Genomic DNA, 27703 nt, shown 5'->3' on the forward strand with positions numbered 1-27703 from the left:
GAAGCCATTGATATTTGTACGCCACTCTATCATGACAATCTAGGCGTGCCAAGGTGTCTGAATCTGTTTTTATCAGCAGCATATAAGTCAAAATAGATGCTGTTGCCATGGAGTCTCGTGAGCCCATATCTTGCTATCAATTTTTTTTGTCAGAATGAAAAGCAAGATGGAATGACCACTAACGTCACACCCATTGCATACCTCGAATTTGTACATGAGATTCTTCCAATATTTGAATCTACAGCTGCAAAGAATTTCTTTACATAGTTTAATAAATCTCCATCCTGCACTCAAATTTTCCATTGAAATGGAGCAATGAAATGAATTCTTTTCCTTGATGCATTAGTTGAGAAATCTACCAAATGACTTCTCTACAACTATGATCCAAAAGCTTACATTCTCAGGGCAATACAGATATTGGGATTCCTGTTGTCCCATACACAATATAATTTAAAAACTTGTGAGTAGGGCCCTGAATATCTGCTCATTACAAAAGCTTGATGCCATGAGCGGGCATGCCAAAACTACCATATCTAATAATGGCTACTCTGATCAAAACATCCATCATTGTATATTGCACAAACTCTGGAAAGAGTCTATGACGACTTCTTCAGCCCTGAGTGGTTCCCAATCTATAATAGATTACACTGGAGTGGAAAAGTCTCTCAAAAATCTGAACAATAATCTGTCAATGTCCAACAGCAGTTTACATGTATCCTCCTCACTATTTACCACCCTACTAATTTTGGTGTCAGTCACAAACTTCCCAATCACACCCGCAATATTGAATCCAAATCGCAATATGCAAGAGCCCAAGCACCAAAACCAGAGGAATGCCACTGAAAACAGATTTCAAGTAACAGAAACATCACCTTCTTCCTGCCTCTTATCTAATTTGGGATGCAATGTGCTACCTTACTTTGGATACCATCGGTTCATACTTTCTTGATCAGTCAACCACAGGGGACTCTATCAAAAGCCTTGCTCAAATCCATGCAGACCACTTCAATTCATATTATCCACACCAACATGCCTGCTCTCTTCCTAAAGAATTCAACATTTTGCTCGCCACACAAATGAGTAATGTGACACATAGGTTTAAGGGCCAGTACAATGACCAGTATGTAAGCTGTACGTCCCAAAACAAATGGGTTTTGCCTGTACGAAGTATTACACCAGAAAGCATTTCAACTTTGCAGTGTGATCATCTGTGGACGCTAGAAACCACCTGTATTAATATATGTGACCCTGTTCTATGTAGGCACAATGAATCTGCGTGTACGATCTACCTTTTTCAGGGGTCATGTTAACCCTGTCAAAAAATACAAAGATATGATGGTGAACACACACACACACACACACACACACACACACACACACACACACACACACACACACACACACACACACACCCCTCACTTAAATGTCTTCTCCAAGTGTTAAGATTTTGCCCTGACATCACTTCGGAAATATGCAGAAGAACCCTCAATAAAGAGATTTGCTTTGCACATCACATAGAGCCATACATTCAAATGTTTCCTTAAATTTGCAAAAGAGAAATGATCTCTGCTCTGCATTGTTTTGTTTTGAATGAATTCTGCAGTGAGTGATTCATTACTGATAACCTAAAGTCCCTTTATTACCCACATGGTATAGTCAAGGGTATGATGGAATACTCGTCATTTCCCTAGATAAGTACACTTACTATGACACTCAAACAAAAACCCACAACATAACAGTGCCCTTGGTGGCACCACATCCCTTAGCCTAAAGTTCAACTCCCATCACCATGTGTGCTCCAACCCTTCAAAATGTCTTGATCTGTAGCTCTGCTGTGTAGCAAGTTTCCAAAGCTGCAAATATATCAATTCCCAACATTGTCATTTACTATTCGATTACCATATTATTTTGGATAAACATATTTCCTGAAACTCTGCATATCAAAGTCAACTCAAACACAGCAACAAAAATAAAATTTAGTAAAGGGAACCACTTACAGAAACTGACATTCTGTTAACTACAACAGAAAACAAGAGCAAATAGTGGGAAATAAATCTGACACACTTTGTGAGGTCCCTGATCCGTCATACGTTCCAGAATGTGAAATTCAATTTACTTCTGCAGAAGAAAAGCAAATTAAAACTCATGCAAATTAACTTGATTCTTTTTTACCATTTGGTTTTCTTTTATTAATCAACACTAGACTAAGCAGCTGTGCAGCTTTCAGTTTGTCATTTCTAGCCATTTTTCCATCACCAAGGTTGAACTTACACCCTGTCAGTGCCGTGCTCACCTTATCAACTTTTATTAAACAATATGCACTTGCAATTTTCCAGTCATCTCATACAATCCCACTATCAAAATAGAATGGGAAAACTATGGTCAGTATCTGCAGAATTTGCAACTTTACTTGCCTCATATTCTCCACATGACACTGGTAATTCATCAACTTTTACTACCAGACTTACAAGAACATCCTCCTTATCAATTATTACCCATATTGCGTCGAAACCAACTCCTCTTTCATCATTACTTCTTTGTTGAATAAAGATGCTAATATCAGCTCTGCCTTCTCTCTTTTATGGATCCCTTTCTTGGTCCTTAATCAGCTCTAACTCGCCTCTAACTATTTTTTGGCTCATTCTGGGTGATAAAAGACTTTTGGATTTACCTTTTAAGTTATCTGCCAGTATTTCACCATATTCTGTCTTGGCCTCTCACTTCCTTTTCTACTGGTTTTTATTTATTCATTTATTTATTCACTCACGGGATATGGTTATCGTTGACAGTGCAACATTTATCGCCTGTCCACAGCTGCCCTTCAGAAGGTGGTGATGAGCTGCCTTCATGAACTGCTGCAGTCCACGTGCTGTAGGCTGACCCACAATGTCCTTAGAGGAGGAGCTGCAGCATTTTGACACAGTGACAGTGAAGGAATGGAGGTATATTTTCAAGTCAAGATGGAGAGTGGCTTGGAGCGGAACTTGAATATGGTGGTGATCCCATGTGTCTGGTGCCCTTACCCTTCTGGATGGAAGGGTCATGGGTTTGGAAGGAGCTATCTAAAGATTTTTGGTGAATTGCTACAGTGCATCTTGTAGATAGTACAAATTGCTGCTATTGAGTGTCAGTGGTGGAGGGATTGGATGCTTATAGATATTGTGTCAATCAAGCAAGCTGCTTTATCCTGAATGGTGTCAAGTTTCTTGAGTATTGTCGGAGCGGCACCCATCCAAGCAAGAACAGAGTATTCCATCACACTCCTGACTTGTGTTTTGTAATGGTGGGCAGGCTGCGGGGAGTCAGGAGGTAAGTTACTCACTACAGTATTCCTAGCCTCTGATCTATTGTTATCACCACTGTGTTTTTGTGGCAGGTCCAGTTGAGTTTCTGGTCAATGGTAACCCCTAGAATGTTGATAGTGGGGGTTTCAGTGATGCTAACACCTTTGAACGTCAACCGGTGGTGGTTAGATTGATTTCCCTTCTGAGCTTTCTTTAATCATTCTGGTTCTCACTTGGATTATCAAGCTGACCTCTGTCTTACTCACTTTTGTTTGTCACACAGGGAGATCTGATTTGGGTTGCCCTATTTCGTCTCTTGGGAATACATGTGTTCGCAAACCATCTCCTCCTTTCAGTTTTGCCTGCCAATCTCTAATTCCAACGTCGCCTGGCCCAGACATCTGCTCACTCGCATTGAAATGCCTGCTACTTTTATTGAAACAATCCACAAAAACACTTAAAGTGGTTTTTCACTTGGAATGATAAAAGAAAAAGGTATTTTAATGGTTCAAACCTTTTCTTGACTGCCATTTCAAGATTCAGGAAAGGTATTTAACTGATGATTGAGCTCACGAAATGTAATTTACACTATCAGCAAAAGTGAAAGTGACCTCCATGGAATTTCAGCCCCATGACTTTTTTAATCTCAGTTGTTTAAAGCATCAATTCACAGCCTATTGTTGAAGAAACAAAATATATATTTTGGATTATTGAAATAACAAGGTGTAGAGCTAGACGAACATTTCTGAGGAATATTTCTGAAGAAGGGTCTAGGCCCGAAACGTCAGCTTTCCTGCTCCTCGATGCTGCTTGGCCTGCTATGTTCATCCAGCTCCACACCTTGTTATCTTAGATTCTCCAGCATCTGCAGTTCCTACTATCTCTGAAGCTGTTTTGGATTACTGTTCAGTTATGTAAGAATAAAATTCACCTCACTAACAATCAATCTGTGTAATCTGATCTTTAAGAGAGGTGCTAAGCTCAGTCTGTTGACTCAAACCAAAAAAGAGGAAAATATTCTTGCAGCTGACTTTGTGCTATCAATGTCAATCTGCCACTAATCTGTGTGGTCAACATTTACTTTTACAATGAATAAATTCTATCTACTTACACTACTGGATAATTCACACCAAATTTATAGTAACAGGAAAAACAAACATCAAAAGAAAATTCATAGGTTATCATCAATGCATTTGGATCTTTGAGATAAAATTAATTTTCTCTAGATTTTTAAGGTTGTTTCAATGGTTTGACGAACCTTATGAAGCCCTTTATCTGATCTGCCTGTCCCAGAGCACTTATTTACATCCTCCTCTAACTGATGTATTTTACAGATAAAGAATAAAACTGAAAACCAGTGGCCATGTAATCATTTTTAGTTGACCATAGCACATTTTAACTTAAACGCTTGCAATGTTAATTAGATTCATTTTCATAATATACATAATTGGAGCATGGCAATGGTCTAGTGGTACCTTTGCTAGACTATCAATGCAGAAACTCAGCTAATGTCTTGGGAGCATGAGAACAAATTCCACTATGGCAGAAAAAAACCTATCTGGTTCACTAGTGTACTTAAGAAAAGGAAATCAGTCATCCTCATCTGGTCTGGCCTACATGTGACTCCAGACCCACAGCAACATGATTGACTATTAACTGGCCTCTGGGCAATTAGGAATGGGTAATAAATGTTGGCCTAGCCAGAGATGCCCAAATCCCATTAGTGAATAAAACAAAAACAATTGTCAACACTTAGTTCAACGTGAAATAAATGTTGCATTTATGATACAAGGTAATTGTGGCTCTGCTACATTTTAACTGTTGGGGCAATAGAGTTTGCTCTGGATGCATTACAAGTTAGATTTCATCGCCAAGGGGAATAGAAAAATGCCTCAAAAACAGAATTGGCTGGAAAAGCTCAGCGGGTCTGGCAGTATTTGTGAAGAAAACAAATCAGAGTTAATGTTTCAGGTCTGGTGACCCTTCCTCAGAACCGATGGTAGCTGGCCACAGTTACCATCAGTTCTGAGGAAGATTCACCGGACCTGAAACGTTAAATTTTGATTTTTTTCTTCACAGATGCTGCCAGACCCGCTGAGCTTTTCCAGCAAATTCTGTTTTTATCTCTGATTTACAGCATCCGCAGTTCTTTCGGCTTTTATTTAGAAAAATGCCTTTATGCAAATAAGGGCCAATGTCCATCTAGAATGATTTTCTCATGTTGTCAGGGAGGAATTACACTCATATAGAAGAGACGTGGGAACCAGGACATAGCACCAGAAAGAAGAAATAAAGTGCAACAAGAAATCATAGTGGCAGGCAACACTAGAGAATGAAATATTACAGTGTTAGGTGTCTTTCTTTATAGATACAAAAATATTCCAGTAATAGCTTCATATCAGGAGTGGAAGGGAGAGAGGAGTTTAGCAAATTAATCTTCAGGGAAGCCGTACTAAATACACAGAGGGAGCAGAGTGCTGGTAAGTCTCTGGGTTCAGAAGGAATTCACCATGACGTCTAAAACTTAAAGGTTAAAAGATCTACCTGCATAGTCCGGGACGTAGGCCCAGTTCTGTAGCTGAACTGGATGCTGCTTACTTCCCACCTCTAACCTATCCCTCAACTAGCCCCTCCCCATACAACTCCATGCCCCCTCTCATATCCACCAACTACAGGACTGAAGCTTTATAACAACACTGGGAATTCTTTGAGATGTTCATGGCACTATCAAAGTAATCAATATCGTCCATAAATCACTTATTTTAAAAATCCATTAACTAGCCATACATCTCAATAAACCCTGCTCAGCTAAATGTTTTAGAGGCTTGGAACTCAACCATTCATAATGAAAGTCTACTGCAAAATTGTCTCATCAAGACCTCCAAAGTTCAATACATTAAAGGCTTTGAAACTGGGTAACAGACTGCTGACCTTTCATTAATTTGAAAGCTTAAATTAACAATTAGGGGACAATTAACACAGCCAAATCTAATTATTGTTCAACTCAGAAGACTTTATCCAGTGAAAATATATTCTAATGCATGAGAAAATTTTTGAACTTGCATGATGTTGGTCAATTAACAAAGCTTGAACATTAATCAAAATGTAATAATAATACTAGGTTACTAACAAAAGCATTATTTGTTAAAGCCCAAAGTTACTGTTAGATCCAATAGTTAATTTCCAGTTCAGGAAATATATAGACATTATAATGTAAATCACTACCTAAGTTATTGCGATAATTTCCTAGAATGGGGTTGAGGGTGATCACCAAAGGAGACCAGTAACCCCAACGATTTAGAGGATCAAAGACTGGACTAACAGTTACTCCCACATACAGGCCTAAATCTTCCAGTCACTATCGGATCAGAAACCAGATATATGACAAAAATGTGTTTTCTGATACTGAGGAATTACTGAAGTCCAGATCTCTAACTGGACTCTAAGCTGGGGGTCACAGACTTGGGACAGTTCAGCATGATTTACTTGGGTAGTTATACAGGAAACGTTAAACCGGTGAAAACCTAGATTTACCTGAATAACCACCCCTCCGATCATCCTTCCAATTGCCACTGAACCCCACCACCCATTTCAACCTGGGTCCTTACTTACTAGCCGACACTCATACTGAGCCTTTAAACTTAGATTAATCTATCAGTTACTGTCGTTAAAAAAATGAGTATCCTCTCTTCCCCCAACTCTGTTCTGTTCTAATGGAGTTCCCCAGCAATTGTCGTGTTGTATGTTCCTTCGATAGCCAGGTTTGGGAAGATCCCAAAAGAAATACACAGCAGCGTCATATTGAAAGAATCTTTGTGCACAGCTTTGTGGGTGCTTGGAAGGCATAATCATGCAAAAAAAATGTGGATTAGGAGATCATACCAATGAAATTCCAGCTTGGAGAGACACCATTTCCCTAAGGATTGTGACTCAAGATGTAAAAACTATTTTCCCAGTTTCAGTTTTTGCCAATATCTTTGATCTATTTGAAAATGCTATAATCTCATAAAAGAGAGTGTGGTTTCTATTGGGGTACTTACTGTCTCTGGAGAGCCTGCTTAACAGGAAACTTCTTGTCACAATTCCTACACTTGAATTCCTTTTCTTCAGTGGGCTTCTGGTGGAGAGACTGCAGGTGTTCAGCCAAGATTTCCTGGCTTCGGAAACTGCTCTCACACTGTGGGCAAGCATAGCCTTCTTTATCATTCAATATATCTACAAAGATATAAAGCAATTAGTTCAGTTTGGTGTAAATTTCCGTATTTTTGGTGTATTTCAGTATTGTACATCAACATCCACTTTGATATTAGGATTTGTGTTGCATGCTTGAAAGAATTAATTTGGGATAAAATACGATGAGACTTTGACAAACAATACAATCAGCTATTGTTATTGCCTACTTAAAAAAAAGTATACACGCCATCACTGTCCATTCTAATTAAATTTTGGATAAATCAGGCGGTTTGAGAGAGTTAAGCTTGTTCATGCTTTGGTCTGAAAATTCCTTCGTACACATTCTTACTGTTAGCTACAAACTCACTGTATTAAATGAGATATTTCTCAGTGCTTACAATTCTCATTGTCAACTGGAAGTTCTAACTTGCCAACTCAGTCATTCCTTTCCCCTCTACTTTTCAGGGATTTAAAATTAATGCTGTTATTACTGAATAACTAATTTGTCTTATCTTTCCCAAACTTATCAGTCACACATTATGGATTTAAAGCCATCAATTTTACTTTCTCATAGAAAGCAACAATATACTAGTGGCATATGTGATGATATTTACAGCTCACTCATTAGTTCCCATATTTTCCAGCAAGGCTAACTTTCAGTTTCCAAAAATAGATATCAATGATTAGAATAATTGGAGAGGCAATGGCATAGTGGCAATGTCACTAATCTAACAATCCAGAACTCTAGGCTAATGTTCTGAGGACATAGGTTCAGATCCTGCCATGTCAGATGGTGAAATTTGAAATCAATAAACGTCTAGAATAAAAATTAAAGCCAATCTAGTGATAACCACAGTTGATTGTCTAGTTTACTAATATCCTTCAGAGAAGGAAGACTGACGTCCTTACCTGTTAAAGACTAAATGTGACCCAGGCACACAGCAATGTAACTGATTCCTAACTACCCTTAACCAATTAGGTATCAGCAATTAAAGCTCATCTTTCCCACATCCCATGAGCTACCAAAAAGGCATCATCTCCAGAATTACTTGGAAATGGGACTGAAAATATCAAAAGTTAAAAGACAAAAGGGACAAGTAAGTAAAGCTTGTCTTTACATAAAGTGCCTTCCCACCTACCAAGATATTACCAAGTGTTTAGAGAGTGTCTTTAGAGGCTTTACTAAATAGCTACCTCTCCTTGATCCTCTTTCGACAGATGTTAGGCACCCAAGTAACAGAGGGGCCAGAAATTGGAAGACTACACAGTTTACGCTTCTTATTTGATGTTTTCAGAATTTCCACTAGGTATACTGTTTATGGAACCAAAGTACGTTTGCTAGCATAAGCTCAGATCCATAAAGTTGCCTCACAGTGTCATATATAAGTGGATATAGGGTTTACTACAAATCCGGAACTCTCTATTCTCCAACAAATCCTTGGAAAACCTGCAAAAATCCCCCAAAGCTAAAGATCTGTGAGACGTTACCCTCAAAACGCAGTGGAGGAAGTATCACATTTGTAAAGGAGTCATTCCAACAAAGTGTGCTGCTGGAATGTCTGTGGATGACTGTGCCAGAAATGGTCCGAACAGATATTCGTAAGAAAGCACGTGAGTACCATAACTTGTAGATCAGCAGATTGTAACAAACTAAAACTTAATACTCCCCTCTCCATATTTTATACAATATGTTTCATGCAGCAAAATCATTACATTATCATCTTTCAAGCAATAATTGCGCTGAATTAAAGTTAGGCAGTAAAACCAAAACTGATCTAACTCAGAAGCTTATTGTGATATATCTGGCACAACATCATGTCAGACTGGGGCATGGATGATAATGGAAGTGGATGTTTGTAATGTAGCTTATGAACATTACCTTTGTCACCTGATGGCTGCAAATCTTTGGAACTTTCTTCATCTTTGCTCACTACTTCCTCCTCCTCCTTTTCTTCTATTTCCTCCATCTCACTATCTAGGAAACCAATCAATAACTCATTGTCTGTTTCAATGTCATCCACAGCCAAATAGAAGATATTTTCTCCTTCCTGAAAGGAATGGGAAAATGGGGTGTTACTTTGGTTTGATCCTACTCAGATGTACAGCACTTCACAACTTTTGGCCTTAATTAAAACAAAAACAGATGAAATATGGACAATGAGAAGTCAGCACTAGTTGGGCTTCTATTGTCATGAGGGCAGTGGGGGAGAAGAGGATTACCTCATAATATTATCTGGCAACTAATTCTGACTTAGGTTTCTGATCAAAACCAGGCCTCTGTTTTTGCAAATAATACTTTGGTAACAACAAGTACAGAACACAATAGCTTGATTGACACCTAACAGAAATTAAATATTCTAGAGTGGAACAGTTTGTACTGGAGCATCAGCAGCAGTCATTCAAGTTAAGGCTTTTACACAGATACTGATTGTCATGATGATGCAGTGAGCTGCTACGGGTTGGCTGTCAAGGTCATGGATGGCCCCAGCCACGTGCCAATTGTCACAGGGAAAAGAAAGTTAGGGAAGTAAACACGTGGCTAAGGGATTGGTGTGGGAAAGAGGGATTCCATTTCATGGGGCATTGGCATCAGTTTTGGAACCGCGGGGATCTGTACCGTTAGGACGGTCTCCACCTGAACCGATCTGGAACCAGTGTTCTAGCGAAAAGGATAAATAGGGTGGTCAGTAGGACTTTAAACGAGTGAGTCGGGGGGAAGGGAAAGTGAAAGAGACAGGGAGTATGGAGTTAAATGGAAAGATAAGCAGCAGGATAGCATGTGCACAGGTGGATTTAAGCTCGAGGAAGACGAGGAATACAGCAAAAAGGAAGGATAGCTTGAGACATCTTAGGATTTCCAATATCTCTAATAATGATAAGAAAGCTAGCATTAAGCCATTTTATCTAAATGCTCGTAGTATTCGCAACAAAGTTGATGAATTAACAGCACAAGTCCTCTTGAATGATTATGATGTGGTAGGCATCACAGAGACATGGTTGCAGGGAGTTCAGGACTGGCAGTTAAACATCCAAGGATTCACAACATATCGAACAGACAGGGAGGTGGGTAGAGGGGGTGGGGTGGCCTAGTTAGTTAAGAATGGAATTAATTCTACGGCACTAAATGACATAGGGTCAGAAGATGTGGAGTCTGTGTGTGTGGAACTGAGGAACTACAAAGGCAAAAAAACTATAATGGGAGTTATGTACAGACCTCCTAACAGTGATCAGGACCATGGGCACAAGATGCACCGAGAAATAAATAGGGCATGTCAGAAAGGCAAGGACACAGTGATCATGGGGGACTTCAATATGCAGGTGGATTGGGTGAATAATGTTGCTGGTGGATCCAAAGAAAGAGAATTCATGGAATGTTTGCAGGATGGCTTTTTGGAACAGCTTGTGATGGAGCCCACAAGGGAGCAGGCTATTCTGGACTTAGTGCTATGTAATGAGCCTGACTTTATAAAAGACCTTAAAATAAGGGAACACTTAGGAGGCAGTGATCATAATATGGTAGAGTTCAGGCTGCAGTTTGAAAGAGAGAAGGCAAAATCAGATGTAATAGTGTTACAATTAAATAAAGGTAATTTCAGGGGCATGAGAGAGGAATTGAACGAAAATCGACTGGAAGCAGAGCCTAGCGGGGAAGACAGTAGACCAACAATGGCAGGAGTTTCTGGGTGTAATTGAGGACACAGTACAGAGGTTCATCCCTGAGAAAAGAAAGATTATCTGGGGTGGGATTAGACAGCCACGGCTGACAAAGGAAGTCAGGAAATATATCAAAGAAAAAGAGACAGCCTATAAAGTGGCCAAGAGCACTGGGAAATCAGAAGATTGGGAAGACTACAAAAACAGACAGAGGATAACAAAGAGAGCAATAAGGAAGGAGAAGATCAAATATGAAGGTAGGCTAGCTAGTAATATTAGAAATGATAGTAAAAGTTTCTTTCAATACATAAGAAACAAATGAGAGGCAAAAGTAGATACTGGGCCCCTCCAAATTGATGCTGGAAGGCTAGTGATGGGAGATAAGGAAATAGCTGAAGAACTTAATAAGTACTTTGCGTCAGTCTTCACAGTGGAAGACATGAATAGTATGCCAACAGTTAGGGAGTGCCAGGGGGCAGAGTTGAGTACGGTAGGCATTACAAAAGAGAAAGTGCAAGATAAGCTAAAGGGTCTAAAAATTGATAAATCTCCTGGCCCCGATGGGCTCCATCCTAGAGTTCTGAGGGAGGTGGCTGAGGAAACAGCGGAGGCTTTGGTCATGATCTTTCAAAAGTCACTGGAGTCAGGGAAAGTCCCAGCTAATTGGAAAATTGCTGTTGTAACTCCCTTGTTTAAGAAAGGATCAAGGCAAAAGATGGAAAATTATCGGCCGATTAGCCTAACCTCGGTAGTTGGTAAAATTCTAGAATCCATTGTCAAGGATGAGATTTCTAAATTCCTGGAAGTGCAGGGTCAGATAAAAACAAGTCAGCATGGTTTTAGTAAGGGGAGGTCATGCCTGACAAACCTGTTAGAATTCTTTGAAGAGGTAACAAGCATGTTAGACCAGGGAAACCCAGTAGATGTTATCTATCTAGATTTCCAAAAGGCCTTTGATACGGTGCCTCATGGGAGGCTGCTGAGCAAGGTGAGGGCCCATGGTGTTCAAGGTGAGCTACTGGCTTGGATTGAGGGTTGGCTGCCTGACAGAAGGCAGAGAGTTGGGATAAAAGGCTCTTTTTTGGAATGGCAACTGGTGACGAGTGGTGTCCCGCAGGGTTCAGTTTTGGGGCCACAGCTGTTCACCTTATATATTAATGATCTGGACGAAGGTACAGGGGGCATTCTGGCAAAGTTTGCCGATGATACGAAGATAGGTAAACAGGCAGGTAGTACTGAGAAGGTGGGGAAGCTGCAGAAAGATTTGGACAATTTAGGAGAGTGATCCAGGAAATGGCTGATGAAATTCAGTGTGAGTAAATATAAGGTTTTGCACTTTGGAAAAAAGAATACAGGCATGCACTATTTTCTAAACAGTGAGAAAATTTGCAAATCAGAAGTGCAAAGGGATCTGGGAGTGTTGGTCCAGGATTCTCTAAAGGTTAACTTGCAGGTAGAGTCCGTAATTAAGAAAGCAAATGTAACGTTGTCGTTTATCTCAAGAGGGTTGGAATATAAAAGCAGCGATGTGCTTCTGAGGCTTTATAAGGCTCTAGTTAAGCCCCATTTAGAATACTGTGTCCAATTTTGGGCCCCACACCACAGGAAGGACATACTAGCCCTACAGCATGTCCAGCAGAGATTCACACGGATGATCCCTGGAATGGTAGGTTTAACGTACGATGAATGGCTGAGGATCCTGCGATTGTATTCATTAGAGTTTAGACGGTTGAGGGGAGATCTAATAGAAACTTACAAGATAATGTATGGCTTAGAAAGGGTGGACACTGGGAAGTTGTTTCCGTTAGGCGGGGAGACGAGGGCCCGTGAGCACAGCCTTAAAATTAGAGAGGGTAAATTTAAAACGGAAATGAGACGACATTTCTTCAGCCAGAGAGTGGTGGGCCTGTGGAATTCATTGCCGCAGAGTTCTAATTAGTCGTGTTATATGCAGTCAGCTTGTAACAGTTTTAATTTAGCTTGACTCTAATTATCTGGAATACATAACTGTTTTTCTTTAATATGGAAACGTGGATCTGTGCTTTCTATTGACCTGGGTGCAGCAAGCAGATAAATTGGGAAAATTTGGGTACTTAATGTAAATTATTTGACATTTATAACAAGTCTGGGAATAGTGGAGTTTTATTTCTAGTGCCCCCGGGAGTCAGGGCATTTCTCATTTCAAATGATAAAAGTCAATTTTATGAAGCACATCAACTTTTTCCCTATAAAGTTCACTTTCCACACCTATTCACCAAACATTTTCTTCAAACAAATGACATGTTACCCAATTGTTTAACAACCTTTTTGAATTATTTTGAGATACTGTTTGAATCACAAAAAGCTAAAACTTAAGTTCAGCAGGTAATAGAGAAGGCTGATGGAACGTTTGCCTTTATTTCAAAAGGGAATGAAGTATAAATATAGGGAACATTTACTAAAACTATGCAAAGTACGAGAGTCAGATCAAAGCTAGAATACTGTGGACAGTTTTGGTCTACTTATCTACAGAAAGTTAGATTGGCATTGGAGGCAGTCCAAAGAATGTTCACGAGGCTAATTCCGGGTACAGTGGAATTTTATTATGAAGAGAAGTGGGGTAAGTTGGGGCTGTATACATTGAAATATAAAGAATGGAATGATTTTATACTGAACACAAAGGACATGAAATTAATAAATCAACTTCCCACTGGCAAAAAAAATCTCATGATGCTTCTGTTGAAATTGGATGGAAATGATTAATCAACTCTATGACTCTGCAGTGTGTAGTCATCAAAGATTCTGTCTTTCATCCGTATAAACTAACCCTACTGGATGCAGTGAAACTCATGAAATTGAACACATTAAAATATTTATTTATTAAAGTCAGTTAAAGTTTAGTTGAAATGGTTCTAGAGCACTCTTAAAAGAACACAGTGCCTTTCAGGTATGCAGAAGGTAAGAATATAGCTGCTGAGACTTTATCTGTCATGAAAATTAATTGTACTTTCAATTTTCAAAGTTTCCAGTTACAAGAACTGAAATAATGAATGAGGTGTTAATTATACCATAAATAATGGCAGCAATAATGTGAAATAAAAACTTTTTTTTGCTGTTCTGGAAAATCACATTCTGTAAAAACTCAGCAGATCTGGCAGCATCTGTGGAGTGAGAAAGACAGTCAATGACAATAACTTTGTTTTTCTCTTTCTACAGATGCTGTGAGACCTGCTGAGGTTCTCCAATAACTTCTGTTTTATTTCAGATCTCCAGCATCCAAGTGCTTTGCTTTTACTTGAAATGTACATCACTACAACATAGAAAGGACTAAGATTTGTGTTTCTAGCTCTAACCTTATATATTTCAATCGTGAAAATTAGCCACAATAAGCGAACACTTTAATTTCAACAACAAACTATGTTATTTTCTTTACTGTGCTGAGCTGAAAATAACATGAGTTTGCACCTGAGATTTTCAACTGCGTGAGCTTGAGATCCCTTCTGTGGCGAAGACTAAATGTTGAATAGATAATATCAATGCAAAAAGTAAAACAAAGAACTTAGACAGAACATAGAACTGTACAGTACAAGAACGGGCCCTTTGGCCCAATCATTTTTAGTTCTAGTTATCTACATTATTCACAGCAGTGAATGCATGAATGTAATTCAGAGATTTAAACAATTGTGCATTTAGAATTGGCAGATAGTGGAAATCTGGCATGAAAGTCAATAAATTGTCACAACAGAAAACTGTATCCTGCTTTACCATGAAAAGGCAAAACTGCAATTGCAAGAGGGTCCACATTTCTAAGACATAAAACATCCATCCTTCGTGAGATTACTGTATCAATGATGTACACGCGGCCCCGCGATAATGGTTCAACGCAAGCTAGACTGCATTATAGGCAAACATTTTCAAAAGTAAGTCAGTGGCCAGAATATTGAAACAAACCAAATGAGGATAATCAACACAAATGAATAAATGATGAAGGGTCTAGGCCCGAAACATCAGCTTTTGTGCTCCTGAGATGCTGCTGGACCTGCTGTGTTCATCCAGCCTCACATTTTATTATCTTGAATAAGAGTTATATTTCTTCTGGTTACAGAAATGTGAAAACATCCTTCCTGTTTTTACACTGTCAAGTTTTGTTACAATTTTAGAGGTTTTTAAGAGATCCCCCCCTTACCCTCATTCTTCTAACCTCCAGTGAATAAAGTCCAAATTGACCGAGTGTTCTTTCTTCAGTCTTCATGGTGCAACTTTTGAGATACATATATCTGGAGATTTACTATGTGTTCAGGGCTATGAGGGCCCTGTTGCATCCAAATACAATTAGGCTCATATCCAGACGATGTGGCCCGGGAGACTTGCTAGTGCTGTGGCAGATATTGGAGGAGGGACTGATGAGAAGGAAGTTAGAGTCATAGAGTCATAGAGTCATAAAGCATGGAAACAGGCCCTTTGGCTCAAACAGGTCCATGCTGACCAGGGTACCCAAGCAGCTAGATTCAATTACCTACATTTGGTCCATTTCCCTCTAAACCCTTCCGATTCATGTAACTATCCAAATGTTTCTTAAATGTTGTTATTTTACCTATCTCAACCACATTTTCTGGCAATCCAATCCATATACGCACAACACTGTGTGAAGAAGTTGCCCCTCAGGTCCTTCTTAAATCTATCATCTCTCAGCTTCAACATTTGCCCTCTAGTTTTCAATTCCCCATCCCTGGGAAAGAGGCTATATGCATTCATCCTATCTAATGTCCCTCATGATTTAATATACTTCATTCTCCTACGTTTCAAGGAACAAAGTCCAGCCTAGCCAAGCTCTCCCTATAACTCAGGCCTATTAATCCTGGAAACATCCTCGTAAATCTTCTTTACACGCTTTCCAGTTTAACTATGTCTTTCCTATATGACCAATACCGTACACAATATCCCAAGTGCAGCCTTATACAACTGTAACAAAACATCCCAACTTCTACACTCAGTGCCTCAACCAATGAAGGCCAGGATGCTAAATGTCCTCTTCACCATCCTATCAATCTATGATGCCATTTTCAATGAACTACGTACTTGTACTCCTAGGTCCCTCTGTTCCATAACACTCCTTAGGACCTTACCATTTACATTATAAGTTCCACCTTGGTTAGGCTTTCCAAAATGCAACACCTCACACTTATTTACACTGAAGCGCATTTGCCAAACCTCAGTCCACTTCCCCATGTGATCAAAATCCCTCTAATTTTTGATACCATTCCTTGCTATCAACAATATATCCTAATTTTGTACCTTCACATCCAGATCATTTACATAAATAACAAATAACAAAGGCCCCCAGCACTGACCTCCATGGGACATCTCTAGTTACAGGCCTCCAGTCCAAAAAACAACCCTCAATCATTACCCTTAGTTTCCTACCATTGAGCCAATTTTGAATCCAATTAGCTAGCTCTCCCTAGATCACATGCGACTTAACCTTCATTTCTACCTTGCCATGTAGTTCCTTGTCAAAGCCCTTACTAAAGGCCATATAGACAACATCCAATAACCTACCCTTATCTACCCTTTTGGTTGCCTCTTCAAAAAACTCTAAAAGATTTGTAAGACATGATTTGCCGTGCACAAATCCATGGTGAACATCCCTAATCAGACTTTGACTATCCAAATGTTGGTTACCCCTGCCCCCTCAGTATCCTCTCCAATAACTTGCCTCCCACTGATGTCAGGTTCACTGGCCTATAGTTCCCTAGCTTGCCTTTGCTATCTTTTGTAAACTATGGAACAAAATTAGCCACCTTCCAGTCTTCCAGAAATCCACCAGTGGCTAAAGATGAAGCAAAAATCTCTGAAAGGGCCTCTGCAATTTCTTCCCTAGACTCCCATGACGTCAGAGGATGGTCTTGATCAGGCTCAGGGGATTTATCCACCCTAATGTGATCTAAGGCTGCAAACACCTCATCATTGGTAATATGTATGTGATCCAAAACATCCCCACTTGTTTCCCTTACTTCCTTAGCTTCCATAATTCTCTCCTCAGTAAACTCTGAGGAGAAATATTCATTAAAAATCTCTCCCGTCTCCTATGGCTCCACACATAGATAGCTGATGTTGATGCTGATCTTTAAGGGGACCTACTCTCTCCATAGCTATCCTTTTACTCTTAATTTGCTATAAAACCTCTTGGGACTATCCTTAATTGTATCTGTCAGATCAATCAATCAAGATCTGCTGATATCCAGAGAAAGGCCAGTACAATTTACTCCTGTTATGCTGCAGGGAAGAGTCTCAGCATTTCAGCTGATCTAGATGTAATGAGAGAGCAGAAATCACAATGTTCCTTCAAAGTGCGAGTTCACTGTGCCCACCAGTCTCTCCATGGCAGTCTTGAATCTACCTGGAAACAAAGCTGCGAGGTGCCTGCAAACACAAGTGCTTATTGGGAGATCCTGGTGCAGTCTCTCCAAACACAACCCCATTCTCCAGCAGAATTTCCTCTCATGGCTCCAACTTTCTCACCCCAGAAGAGGAAGGAGAAAGCAGACTGTGAGCAATGGTAACATGGAATGAGTTACTGGCAGGCTTTTTGCATTTATGAAACTGTACCCCAACAAGAGTGGGCACCTTGAAGAAAGAAGGGAGTTATAAGGTGAATAATTTGAAAGAAATTAGAAAAAAATTGACTTTGATAAGCGTGCTAAGAATGCCTGCAAAACATGTCACAAAATGAGAGGTGGAGGCAGAGAATTGTTCACATGAGGATGTCTGAAAACAGTACAACTTTCATGATTTGACTGTGAGACATTCCATAAGCAAATTCACACAACGGTGTACCCTCAACATTGCTGTCTGATTTCAAACGAAACTGAGATAACCTAACATTTTGCAAAAGAAAAGCACATTTGTTACTGGGGTCTTACAAAAGGAACCCTGATCCTCTCTCTCTTTAAAAGTTCACAAAATGAACTTCAAATAGCCACACATATTGCTGTCCCAGCAACAGTGCTTCACCATGTTTGAGGGAAGTGTATCCTGGAAGGATGCTGCATCAAGCACCAGAAGAAAAAGGCCTGTTTGTCTAATGAAGTCTTCCAAATGTTGCCATAAATCTCAATGTTTATCTGATTAAGATCCAGCAAAGTTAATTAAACTTTTACCGGACTTTCATCTGGCAAGTGATTTTTATGAGCGTTTTTACAACACACAGGCTGGTTAATGATCTTTAATTACGTGATAGCTGACCAGATTTGCATAAATTGTCATGAGGTTTTAACATTGTCCTTTGTAATGCTAATCAACTCATGGCTTTGAAATCAAATAAGCCGAAACAAATTCAAAGTAACCTCCGGAAAATCCAGTTATTCCTGAGAAACTGATCTGCTAAATGACACTCAGACTTTCAGCTTTCTCCACATCTGTGAATTAGCAGTGCAGGAATGTGATTAAACATCCTTGTGACAGCAGCCATTCCTCAATGCATTGGATGGCACAGAATCATCTCTGTGTCAACACAAGGCAGATCATTTTTGTTTGCTGGCACACAGACAACAACCAAATTTCACTTCACTGTGTTATATTATCTTGTGCCTTCAGTGCAATTCCGTTCAGTCCATGGCTCCATTATAACAAAATAATACAAGCTAACTGGTATTCCACAACTTGTACTTGTCAGAAGGGTCATAAAGATCATTTGGGTGTATACACCGAAGTTACAGATAGTTTTTGATCCATCCTAGCAACTTCAAGCCTACTTTCTCTCTCTTTTCATCTCAATCCCAGTTTGCAACATTCCTAGTTGGAACGGGTTAACTGGAGCCTTACTTCAAATTATTGTAACATTGAGAACTGTCTGTCTGCAAGTCAGAGTTATCATTTCTATATATTCAAACGTAGTGTTTCAGTAAGTCCTCATTTTGACTCGCGATTTAAAGGCATTTTGATTTAACTTCAGGTTTTTACATGGGATCAGTGTGCTCACCATTTTGGAGTGGCCCCTCTCACTTGCTGCTGCTGACCATCCAGTTTACGGCTTACCTCCACAAGCTTGCAGCTGCCCTCACTCCATTGGTAACTTACTGCACCTCGTCTCCCGAACCTTCGCTCACAATGAGCTCATGGGTGAGGGATGCAGGAAGGGGGAGTTTGGCCAATGGGAGGATTAGACAACACAACCAGTGGGGAGATGGAGGGTTAGGGCGATGAGCTGGAGGCTTGGGGAGTGAGCCAGGATGCAACACTTAGAGCTGGCATAGTTATTTTGTACTTCTAAACATATATTTTTTAAAAGTTTTGCTTACAAATGTTGTAATTTAGGAATGTGTGGTGATTAAAAATAGCATAACTAATATTTATCTCCTATTATCTCTCTAACTAATATTTTAAATGTTTCTTTCTGATGGGAAAGGTAACACAGAACCATACTAAAGTTTGTCAATTGGTTGTAATGGAAAAATTAATTCCTTAGCTCTGTCTCATTCAAAGTTGCACATTTTATGAATATAACCAGAATGTTAAGTATGAATTACCATCTTGCAAACTAAATAGTATGATACCTCAGTACAAAGTGCTGTGACTAGTAATGGGGCCAGAAATGTTTTGGCACTGAAATTTATTCCCCCACAGTTTTAACATGCAGGCCTCCAGAATTTGAGATCATCGAAAACTTTGCTATCCTAGCTCACACTAAGTTCGACTCATTACCTCTATGGTTCCTCAAATTACATACAGCCAGGACTTAACCGTGAGTCAATTTCACAAGATTGTGTCCGTGAACAAAATTCCACTGAGTGGTGGTGGTGAGCGAGGTCCTGACCATTTATGGTGTGCTAACAAATGCAAAACAAGTTCCAAACCACGAATCTGAGCCACCTGAATGGTTCTTAGAATTTAACAGTAAAACATTAACTCACCGTTGGAAACTGAATTTTTGCCTCTTGCTTAATTGAGTTTCCCCAACTGCCCTTCTAAAAGCAAGATTTCCACTCTAATCTGTACTCTCAATTAGTTAGGCGATACATCTCCGTAGCTGGGGCAGAACCTTGGAGCACAGCAGAAGGGATCACTTGGCATTCCAAAAAAGAACAGCTTTTGCTCATTGAGCAGAACAAGTAGGTAGCCTTTCGCGACACAAACAACTGCACCTCCCAGTCGCAAACCATTTCCACTCCCCCTCCCATTCTTTAGATGACATGTCCATCATGGGCCTCCTGCAGTGCCACAATGATGCCACCCGAAGGTTGCAGGAACAGCAACTCATATTCCGCCTGGGAACCCTGCAGCCTAATGGTATCAATGTGGACTTCACCAGTTTCAAAATCTCCCCTTCCCCAACTGCATCCCTAAACCAGCCCAGTTCGTCCCCTCCCCCCACTGCACCACACAACCAGCCCAGCTCTTCCCCCCCACCCACTGCATCCCAAAACCAGTCCAACCTGTCTCTGCCTCCCTAACCGGTTCTTCCTCTCACCCATCCCTTCCTCCCACCCCAAGCCGCACCCCCATCTACCTACTAACCTCATCCCACCTCCTTGACCTGTCCATCTTCCCTGGACTGACCCTACCTCCCCGCCTATACTCTCTCCACCTATCTTCTTTACTCTCCATCTTCGGTCAGCCTCCCCCTCTCTCCCTATTTATTCCAGTTCCCTCTCCCCATCCCCCTCTCTGATGAAGGGTCTAGGCCCGAAACGTCAGCTTTTGTGCTCCTGAGATGCTGCTTGGCCTGCTGTGTTCATCCAGCCTCACATTTTATTATCTAGGTAGCTTTTTTGTCCTGTTATATGGAAACTGATGCACGTCTCCCAAGGAGACCCTAAAAGGAGAAAGAGAGGAAGGCCAATCCAAGATATCATCCAAAAAAATTCAACACAATTGACAAATGTAGCAGGAAAATTCCTACTGGTCATGAAGCACATACTTGTCACAAAAAGTTCAATTACATTCTGATGACCTCATTTTGTACACAAACTTAGACCCAGCGACCCAGACCACACACACAGAAAATAAAATTATTTTGTAATACTTTTGTCAGCCAGTGGAGTTTGTGAACTTCTGCACCTAACTTCTGTACATTAATAATAATACCCAAATGTGCTTATCTCTTAAGTATTCGGACACACTCTACAATTTCAAGCAGAGGATGATGTGTGCAGTGGAATGAGCTGCCAGAGGAAGTGTTGGAGGCTGGTATAATTACAACATTTAAAAGGTATCTGGATGGGTATATGAATAGAAGGGTTTAGAGGGAAATAGGCCAAATACTGGTAAATGGGACTAGATCAGTTTAGGATAACCAAGTGTGAAACTGGATGAACACGGCAGGCCAAGCAGCATCTCAGGAGCACAAAAGCTGGTGTTTCGGGCAGTTTAGGATATCTGGTCAGCATGGACGAGTTGGACCAAAGGGTCTGTTTCCGTGCTATATAACTCTGTGACTGGGGCATGTGCTTGTAGTACTCACTGAATACAATTTAGCAACTCAGTATTATTATACTACACTGTTCAGTTGCCTCAAATAATTGTCCAACTTCACTGAATTATATGTTTTACTGCTGATAGGCCTTCACAAGACTTAAATTACAAAGATCTCAGGTTTACCAAAATGCTTTCTCTCAGATTTCTTCCCTTTCACTTTATTTTTGAGAGTTGTTTCCAATAATGTGCTGAAGACTGATGTTAGTGAGTAGAATTCTCTGATTCTAATGACTTCAGTGTTATAATATTAAGTAAATCAACAGTTAAAGGGAACGTGCACTTCCATCTCTGCACTTTTCCTGGTTTTTTTTTAATTACGTTAGCTAAGCCACAAAGGGGAATCAATTAACAATGTAATCATTCACATATCTCAAATACACGCGAGAATATGCAAAGACAGTGCTTGTTGAATAAACAGAGTTAACTTAGTCATTGTACACTGAATATTTCAGACTGAGTATAAATTTAGTACACACGACTTAACATTGAGAAATGAGCCTGAGTTCTCCAATTGGCTCAGTGATAAATACAATGCGTGGTGATAACAGGCCTCATAAATCAAGGCGATTCAAGATCATTACCTAGTCTATTTTGATTTATCTATCTCAGCAGTGGATACCAGCTCTATGTTTATAACCAGAGGAAACCTGCTGCTCTCATAAAACTGTCATTTATATTGTGCATAATGCCACGGTGTACTCACTATCCCTGTAGCGAGGAGGTGAGTTAGTTCTGCCAAAGATTTCTTACCCATGTTCTTACGCCATTTTCAGTCTTTGCCAGCATTCTAGCAACAAAGGTTAACATTAAGGCTTACAGGGATGGAATAGGAGTTTTTCTCCAGTTTGTTTTGTTATGAATATGTTATCCCATGGCAGCTGTAGAAACTATTCAGTCAATTCAATGTTCAGCGCTTTTTTTAAATTGTTAGATGAGTCTAATAAATGCACAGTAGACCCTATACCTGAATAATAAGCAATCATCAGTGAACATACCCACTTCTGAACTTACAATGGAGGGACACAGCTGAAGATGGTTGGGTCTAGGAACTATCCTGAGGAATCCTGTAGGGATATCCTGGAGCTGAAATCACTGACCTCCAACAACTAGAACCATCTTCCCAAGCACCAGACATGATTCCAACCATCAATGTTTTCCCAATTCCCATGGACTCAAGTTTTGTTTGGGCTCCTTGATGCCACACAGTCAAATATTGCCCTGATGTCAAGGGCAGTCAGTCTTGCCTCTGGAATTCAGCTCGTTTGTTCATGTTTGATCCAAGGTTGTAATGAGCGAAATGATACTGACAGACTCAAACTAAGCTCAGCAAGCAAGTTATTGCTTTGCAAGTGCCAACTGAATGCATTGTCAATTAGCCCTTCTATTACATTGGTGATTGAGAATAGACTAGTAGAACGGTAATTTTCCCAGTTGAATTTGAACAGCCTTTGATGCACGGGAATTACACGGACAATTTTCCACATTACAAGGTAGATAGATGTCAGTGTTGCAACTGTATTGTAATAGCTTGGCTACGAACATGGCTAGCTCTGGAGCAGAAGTATTGAGTACTACTGACAGAACATTGTCAGGGCCCTCAAAGCCTTTGCAGTAACCATCACTTTAAGCCATTTTTTTGCTGTCATGTGGAATGAATGAAATTCTTCGAAGAATGCACCTGTATTGGGGGAACCTTCGGTGGAGGTACAGATAGATAATCCATTTGACACTTCTGGCTGAAGATAACTGCAAATACTTCAGTCTTATCTTTTGCATTGATGCACTGAGCTCCCCCAATATTGAGGATGGGAATATTTGTGGAGTGTCCACCTTCTGTTCCATGTTAAATTGTCTACCACCATTCACAGTACTGCAAAGCTTTGATCTGATCCATTGCTGCCGCTGGTCGCCCACACTATCTCATATTTCTAGTGTTGAGCTGTTAGATCTGTTCACAGTTTGTTCCATTTAGCATGGCAACAGTGCCACACAACACAATGGAAGGTATTCTCAATGTGAAGGTGGAACTTTATCTACGCGATGGTCACTCTTAACAATACTTTCACGGACAGATGCACCTGCAGCTGGCAGATTGGTGAAGGCAGGATTCCAATGTTATTTCCCCTCTTGTTGGTTCCCTCATCACCTGCCACAGACACATTCTAGCAGCTATTAGCTCAATCAGTAGCGCTGCTGCAGAGCCACTCTTGGTGGTGGACACTGAAATTTACCAACTAGAGAACATTCTGTGTCCTCGTGTCTAAATCAGTAAAGAAAGAATTGGAAAGTATTTTGTCATAATCTGAAAATACTAATACAAAACTAGTGACTACAGTAATCTTGACAATATTGCACGATTCAACGACAATTAATTTTTGAACGAAAAGTTTTGGAGGTGGGTGAGCTCCTCTCTTTCAGGTAATATAGAAACATAGAAGATGGGAGCAGCTGGTGACCATTCGGTCCTTCAAGCCTGCTCCGCTATTCTTCATGATCGTGGCTAATCATCCAACTCAATAGCCTAATCCTGCTTTCTCCCCATAATTTTGATCCCATTCGTCCCAAGTGCTATATCTGTCCACCTCCTGAATACATTCAATGTCTTGGCATCAACTACTTCCTGTGAGAATGAATTCCAGTGGCTCACCATTCTTTGGGTGAAGAAATATCTCCTCATCTCCATCCTAAATGGTCTACCCCGAATCTTCATGCTGTGACCCCTAGTCTGGACAGAGCCACCATTGTGAACATCCTCCCTGCATCTACCCAGACTAATCCTTTTAGAATTTTATAAGTCTCTATGAGATCCATCCTCACTCAGCTCCACTCCAGTGAACACAATCTCACCCTAGTCAATCTCTTTTCAGATGTAAGACCCATCACCCCCGGAATCAGCCTGATAAACCTTTGCTGTACTTCCTCGAGATCATCCGTGTGAATCTCCGCTGGACACGCTCCAGGGCTAGTATGTACTTCCTGAGGTGTGGGGCCCAAAATTGGACACAGTATTCTAAATGGGGCCTAACTAGAGCTTTATAAATTCTCAGAAGCACATCGCTGCTTTTATATTCCAACCCTCTTGAGTTAAAAGACATTACATTCGCTTTCTTAATCACAGACTCTACCTACAAAGTAACTTTTAGAGAATCCTGAACCAACACTCCCAGATCCCTATTTTCTCGCCATTTAGAAAACAGACCATGCCTGTATTCTTTTTTCCAAAGTGCAAAACCTCGCATTTGCTCATTTTGAATTTCATCAGCCATTTCCTGGACCACTCTCCCAAACTATCCAAATCTTTCTGCAGCTTCCCCACCTCCTCAGTACTACCTGCCTGTCCACCTATCTTCGTATCATCAGCAAACTTCACCAGAATGGCCCCAGTCCCTTCATCCTGATCATTAATATATAAGGTGAACAGCTGCGACCCCAACACTGAACCCTGCGGGACACCACTCGTCACCGGTTGCCATTGCGAAAAAGAGCCTTTTACCCCAACTCTCTGCCTTCTGTCAGACAGCCAATCCTCAATCCAAGCCAGTAGCTCACTCCGAATACCATGGGCCCTCACCTTGCTCAGCAGCCTCCCATGAGGCACCGTATCAAAGGCCTTTTGGAAATCTAGATAGATAACATCTACTGGGTTTCCCTGGTCTAACATGCTTGTTACCTCTTCAAAGAATTCTAACAGGTTTGTCAGGCACGACCTCCCCTTACTAAAACCATGCTGACTTGTTTTTTATCTGACCCTGCACTTCCAGGAATTTAGAAATCTCATCCTTGACAATGGATTCTAGAATTTTACCAACTACCGAGGTTAGGCTAATCGGCCTAACCACCTTTTGCCTTGATCCTTTCTTAAACAAGGGAGTTACAACAGCAATTTTCCAATCATCTGGGACTTTCCCTGACTGCAGTGACTTTTGAAAGATCACAACCAAAGCCTCTGCTATTTCCTCAGCCACCTCCCTCATAACTCTAGGATGGAGCCCATCGGGGCCAGGAGATTTATCAATTTTTAGACCTTTTAGCTTTTCTAGCACTTTCTCTTTTGTAATGCCTACCATACTCAACTCTGCCCCCTGACTCTCCATAATTGTTGGCATACTATTCATGTCTTCCACTGTGAAGACTGACGCAAAGTACTTATTAAGTTCTTCAGCTATTTCCTTATCTCCCATCACTAGCCTTCCAGCATCAATTTGGAAGGGCCCAGTATCTACTTTTGCCTCTCAATTGTTTCTTCTGTATTGAAAGAAGCTTTTACTCTCATTTCTAATATTACTAGCTAGCCTACTTTTATATTTGATCCTCTCCTTCCTTATTTCTCTCTTTGTTATCCTTTGTTTGTGTTTGTAGCCTTCCCAATCTTCTGATTTCCCAGTGCTCTTGGCCACTTTATAGGCTGTCTCTTTTTCTTTGATACATTTCCTGACTTCCTTTGTCAGCCGTGGCTGTCTAATCCCACCCCGGATAATCTTTCTTTTCTTTGGGATGAACCTCTGTACTGTGTCCTCAATTACACACAGAAACTCCTGCCATTGTTGCTCTACCGTCTTCCCGGCTAGGCTCTGCTTCCAGTCGATTTTCGTCAATTCCTCTCTCATGCCCCTGTAATTACCTTTATTTAATTGTAACACTATTACATCCGAATTTGCCTTCTCTCTTTCAAACTGCAGACTAAACTCTACCATATTATGATCACTACCTCCCCAGTGTTCCCTTACTTTAAGGTCTTTTATAAAGTCTGGCTCATTACATAGCACTAAGAATTAGAAATTTAAGGAAGAAATGGAGTCAGAAATTTGTGAAATTCGCTACTGAGCGAAAAATATTGCGCTTGACATGTAGTATAAGTCAATTCAAGTTAAATTTAACTTTGGGGAACCATAGCGAGGTAAACATAAATTCAGTATAAAATGTGTTGTGGGGTTCTGCCAGTAATTTTGTATTTCTTTAGCAAGAGGAAACTGAAATACTCAAGTATGACTGTACCACTGCTGCTGTAGATAACAAATTGTGCAGACCCCAGCAATTAAAGACACTAGTCCATTGTCTTCTATTAGTCTCTCAGGCCATTTTTTGTTATCTTATCACAGTAATCAATCTCTCCCTATCAATTTATTCCTTTGTGTCTAAAATTATGAGCATAGTTTGCCATTCAGCCCCCTAGGCTGACGCTTTAGTTGATAAGATCATGGTTGATCTGATTGTAGCCTCAACTCCACATTTCTTCCTGCCCTTGTTCGTTGAGAATTCATCTACTTTTGCCTTACAAGTTTTCAATGGCCTACTTCTACCAGTGTCTAGGGCACAGAGCTCGAACGATTCATGACCCTCTGAAAGAAAATAAAAACATCATGTTCATCTTAAGTAGGAGACTCCTTATTTTTAAATCATGCCCCCCAATTCTAGTCTCTCCCACAAGGGAAGCATCTTTTCAACACCCAACATCTTAGATGCATCAAAAAGATCACCTCCCATTCTTCAATGAATGCATATGAAATCTTTCTGAGGAAGGGTCACCAGATCCGAAATGTTAATTCTAATTTTTTCTTCACAGATGCTGCCAGACCTGCTGAGCTTTACCAGCAACTTCTGTTTGAAGCCTGTCCAAGCTTTCCTCATAAAATGACATATCATCGCAAGCATCAATAAAGTGAAACTGCTCCGAATTGCTTTAAATGCATTTACATTTGTTTTTCAAAAGGAGGACAAACTATACCCAGTACTCCAGAGATGCAGTTTCTCCAACGCACTGAAAATTGCAGTAGACATTCATAATTTTATATTTCATTCCCCGTGCAATAAACATCCAATTTTTAATCACATGTTGTACCTGCATAATAACGTTGTGATTAATGTACCAGGACACCCAGCTCCCTCTGTACTCGGAGTTCTGTAATTTCACTCTATTTCAAATAATATGGTGCTTTTCTAGTCTTCCTGCAAAATGAACAAGTTCACATTTACCTACATTGTACTCCATCTGCAACTTTTTTTTTACCAACTCCCTTAATTTATATCCCTTTGCAGATTCCTTATGTCATTTCATAACTTACTTTCCTATCTATCTTTGTATCAGCAGTAAATTTAGCCACTATACATTAGGTCTCCTTATCTGAGTCATTGATATA

General features: G+C 40.2%; 1 protein-coding gene across 4 annotated transcripts in view; it reads right to left on the reverse strand.

Annotated features, from left to right (window-relative positions):
• prdm5 (PR domain containing 5) overlaps positions 1-27703 on the reverse strand; it is a 295357-nt gene that overhangs the window by 225164 nt on the left and 42490 nt on the right. For all 4 annotated transcript variants that reach the window (XM_048563583.1, XM_048563497.1, XM_048563403.1 and 1 more), the window contains exons 4-5: positions 9337-9505; positions 7325-7499 (exon numbers count right to left, since the gene is read on the reverse strand). In XM_048563583.1, coding sequence (XP_048419540.1) covers positions 7325-7499; positions 9337-9505 — 344 coding nt within the window. The remainder of the gene's footprint in view (positions 1-7324; positions 7500-9336; positions 9506-27703) is intronic.

This window comes from Stegostoma tigrinum, chromosome 1 (assembly GCF_030684315.1).
Source record: "Stegostoma tigrinum isolate sSteTig4 chromosome 1, sSteTig4.hap1, whole genome shotgun sequence".
NCBI classification, from domain to species: domain Eukaryota; kingdom Metazoa; phylum Chordata; class Chondrichthyes; order Orectolobiformes; family Stegostomatidae; genus Stegostoma; species Stegostoma tigrinum.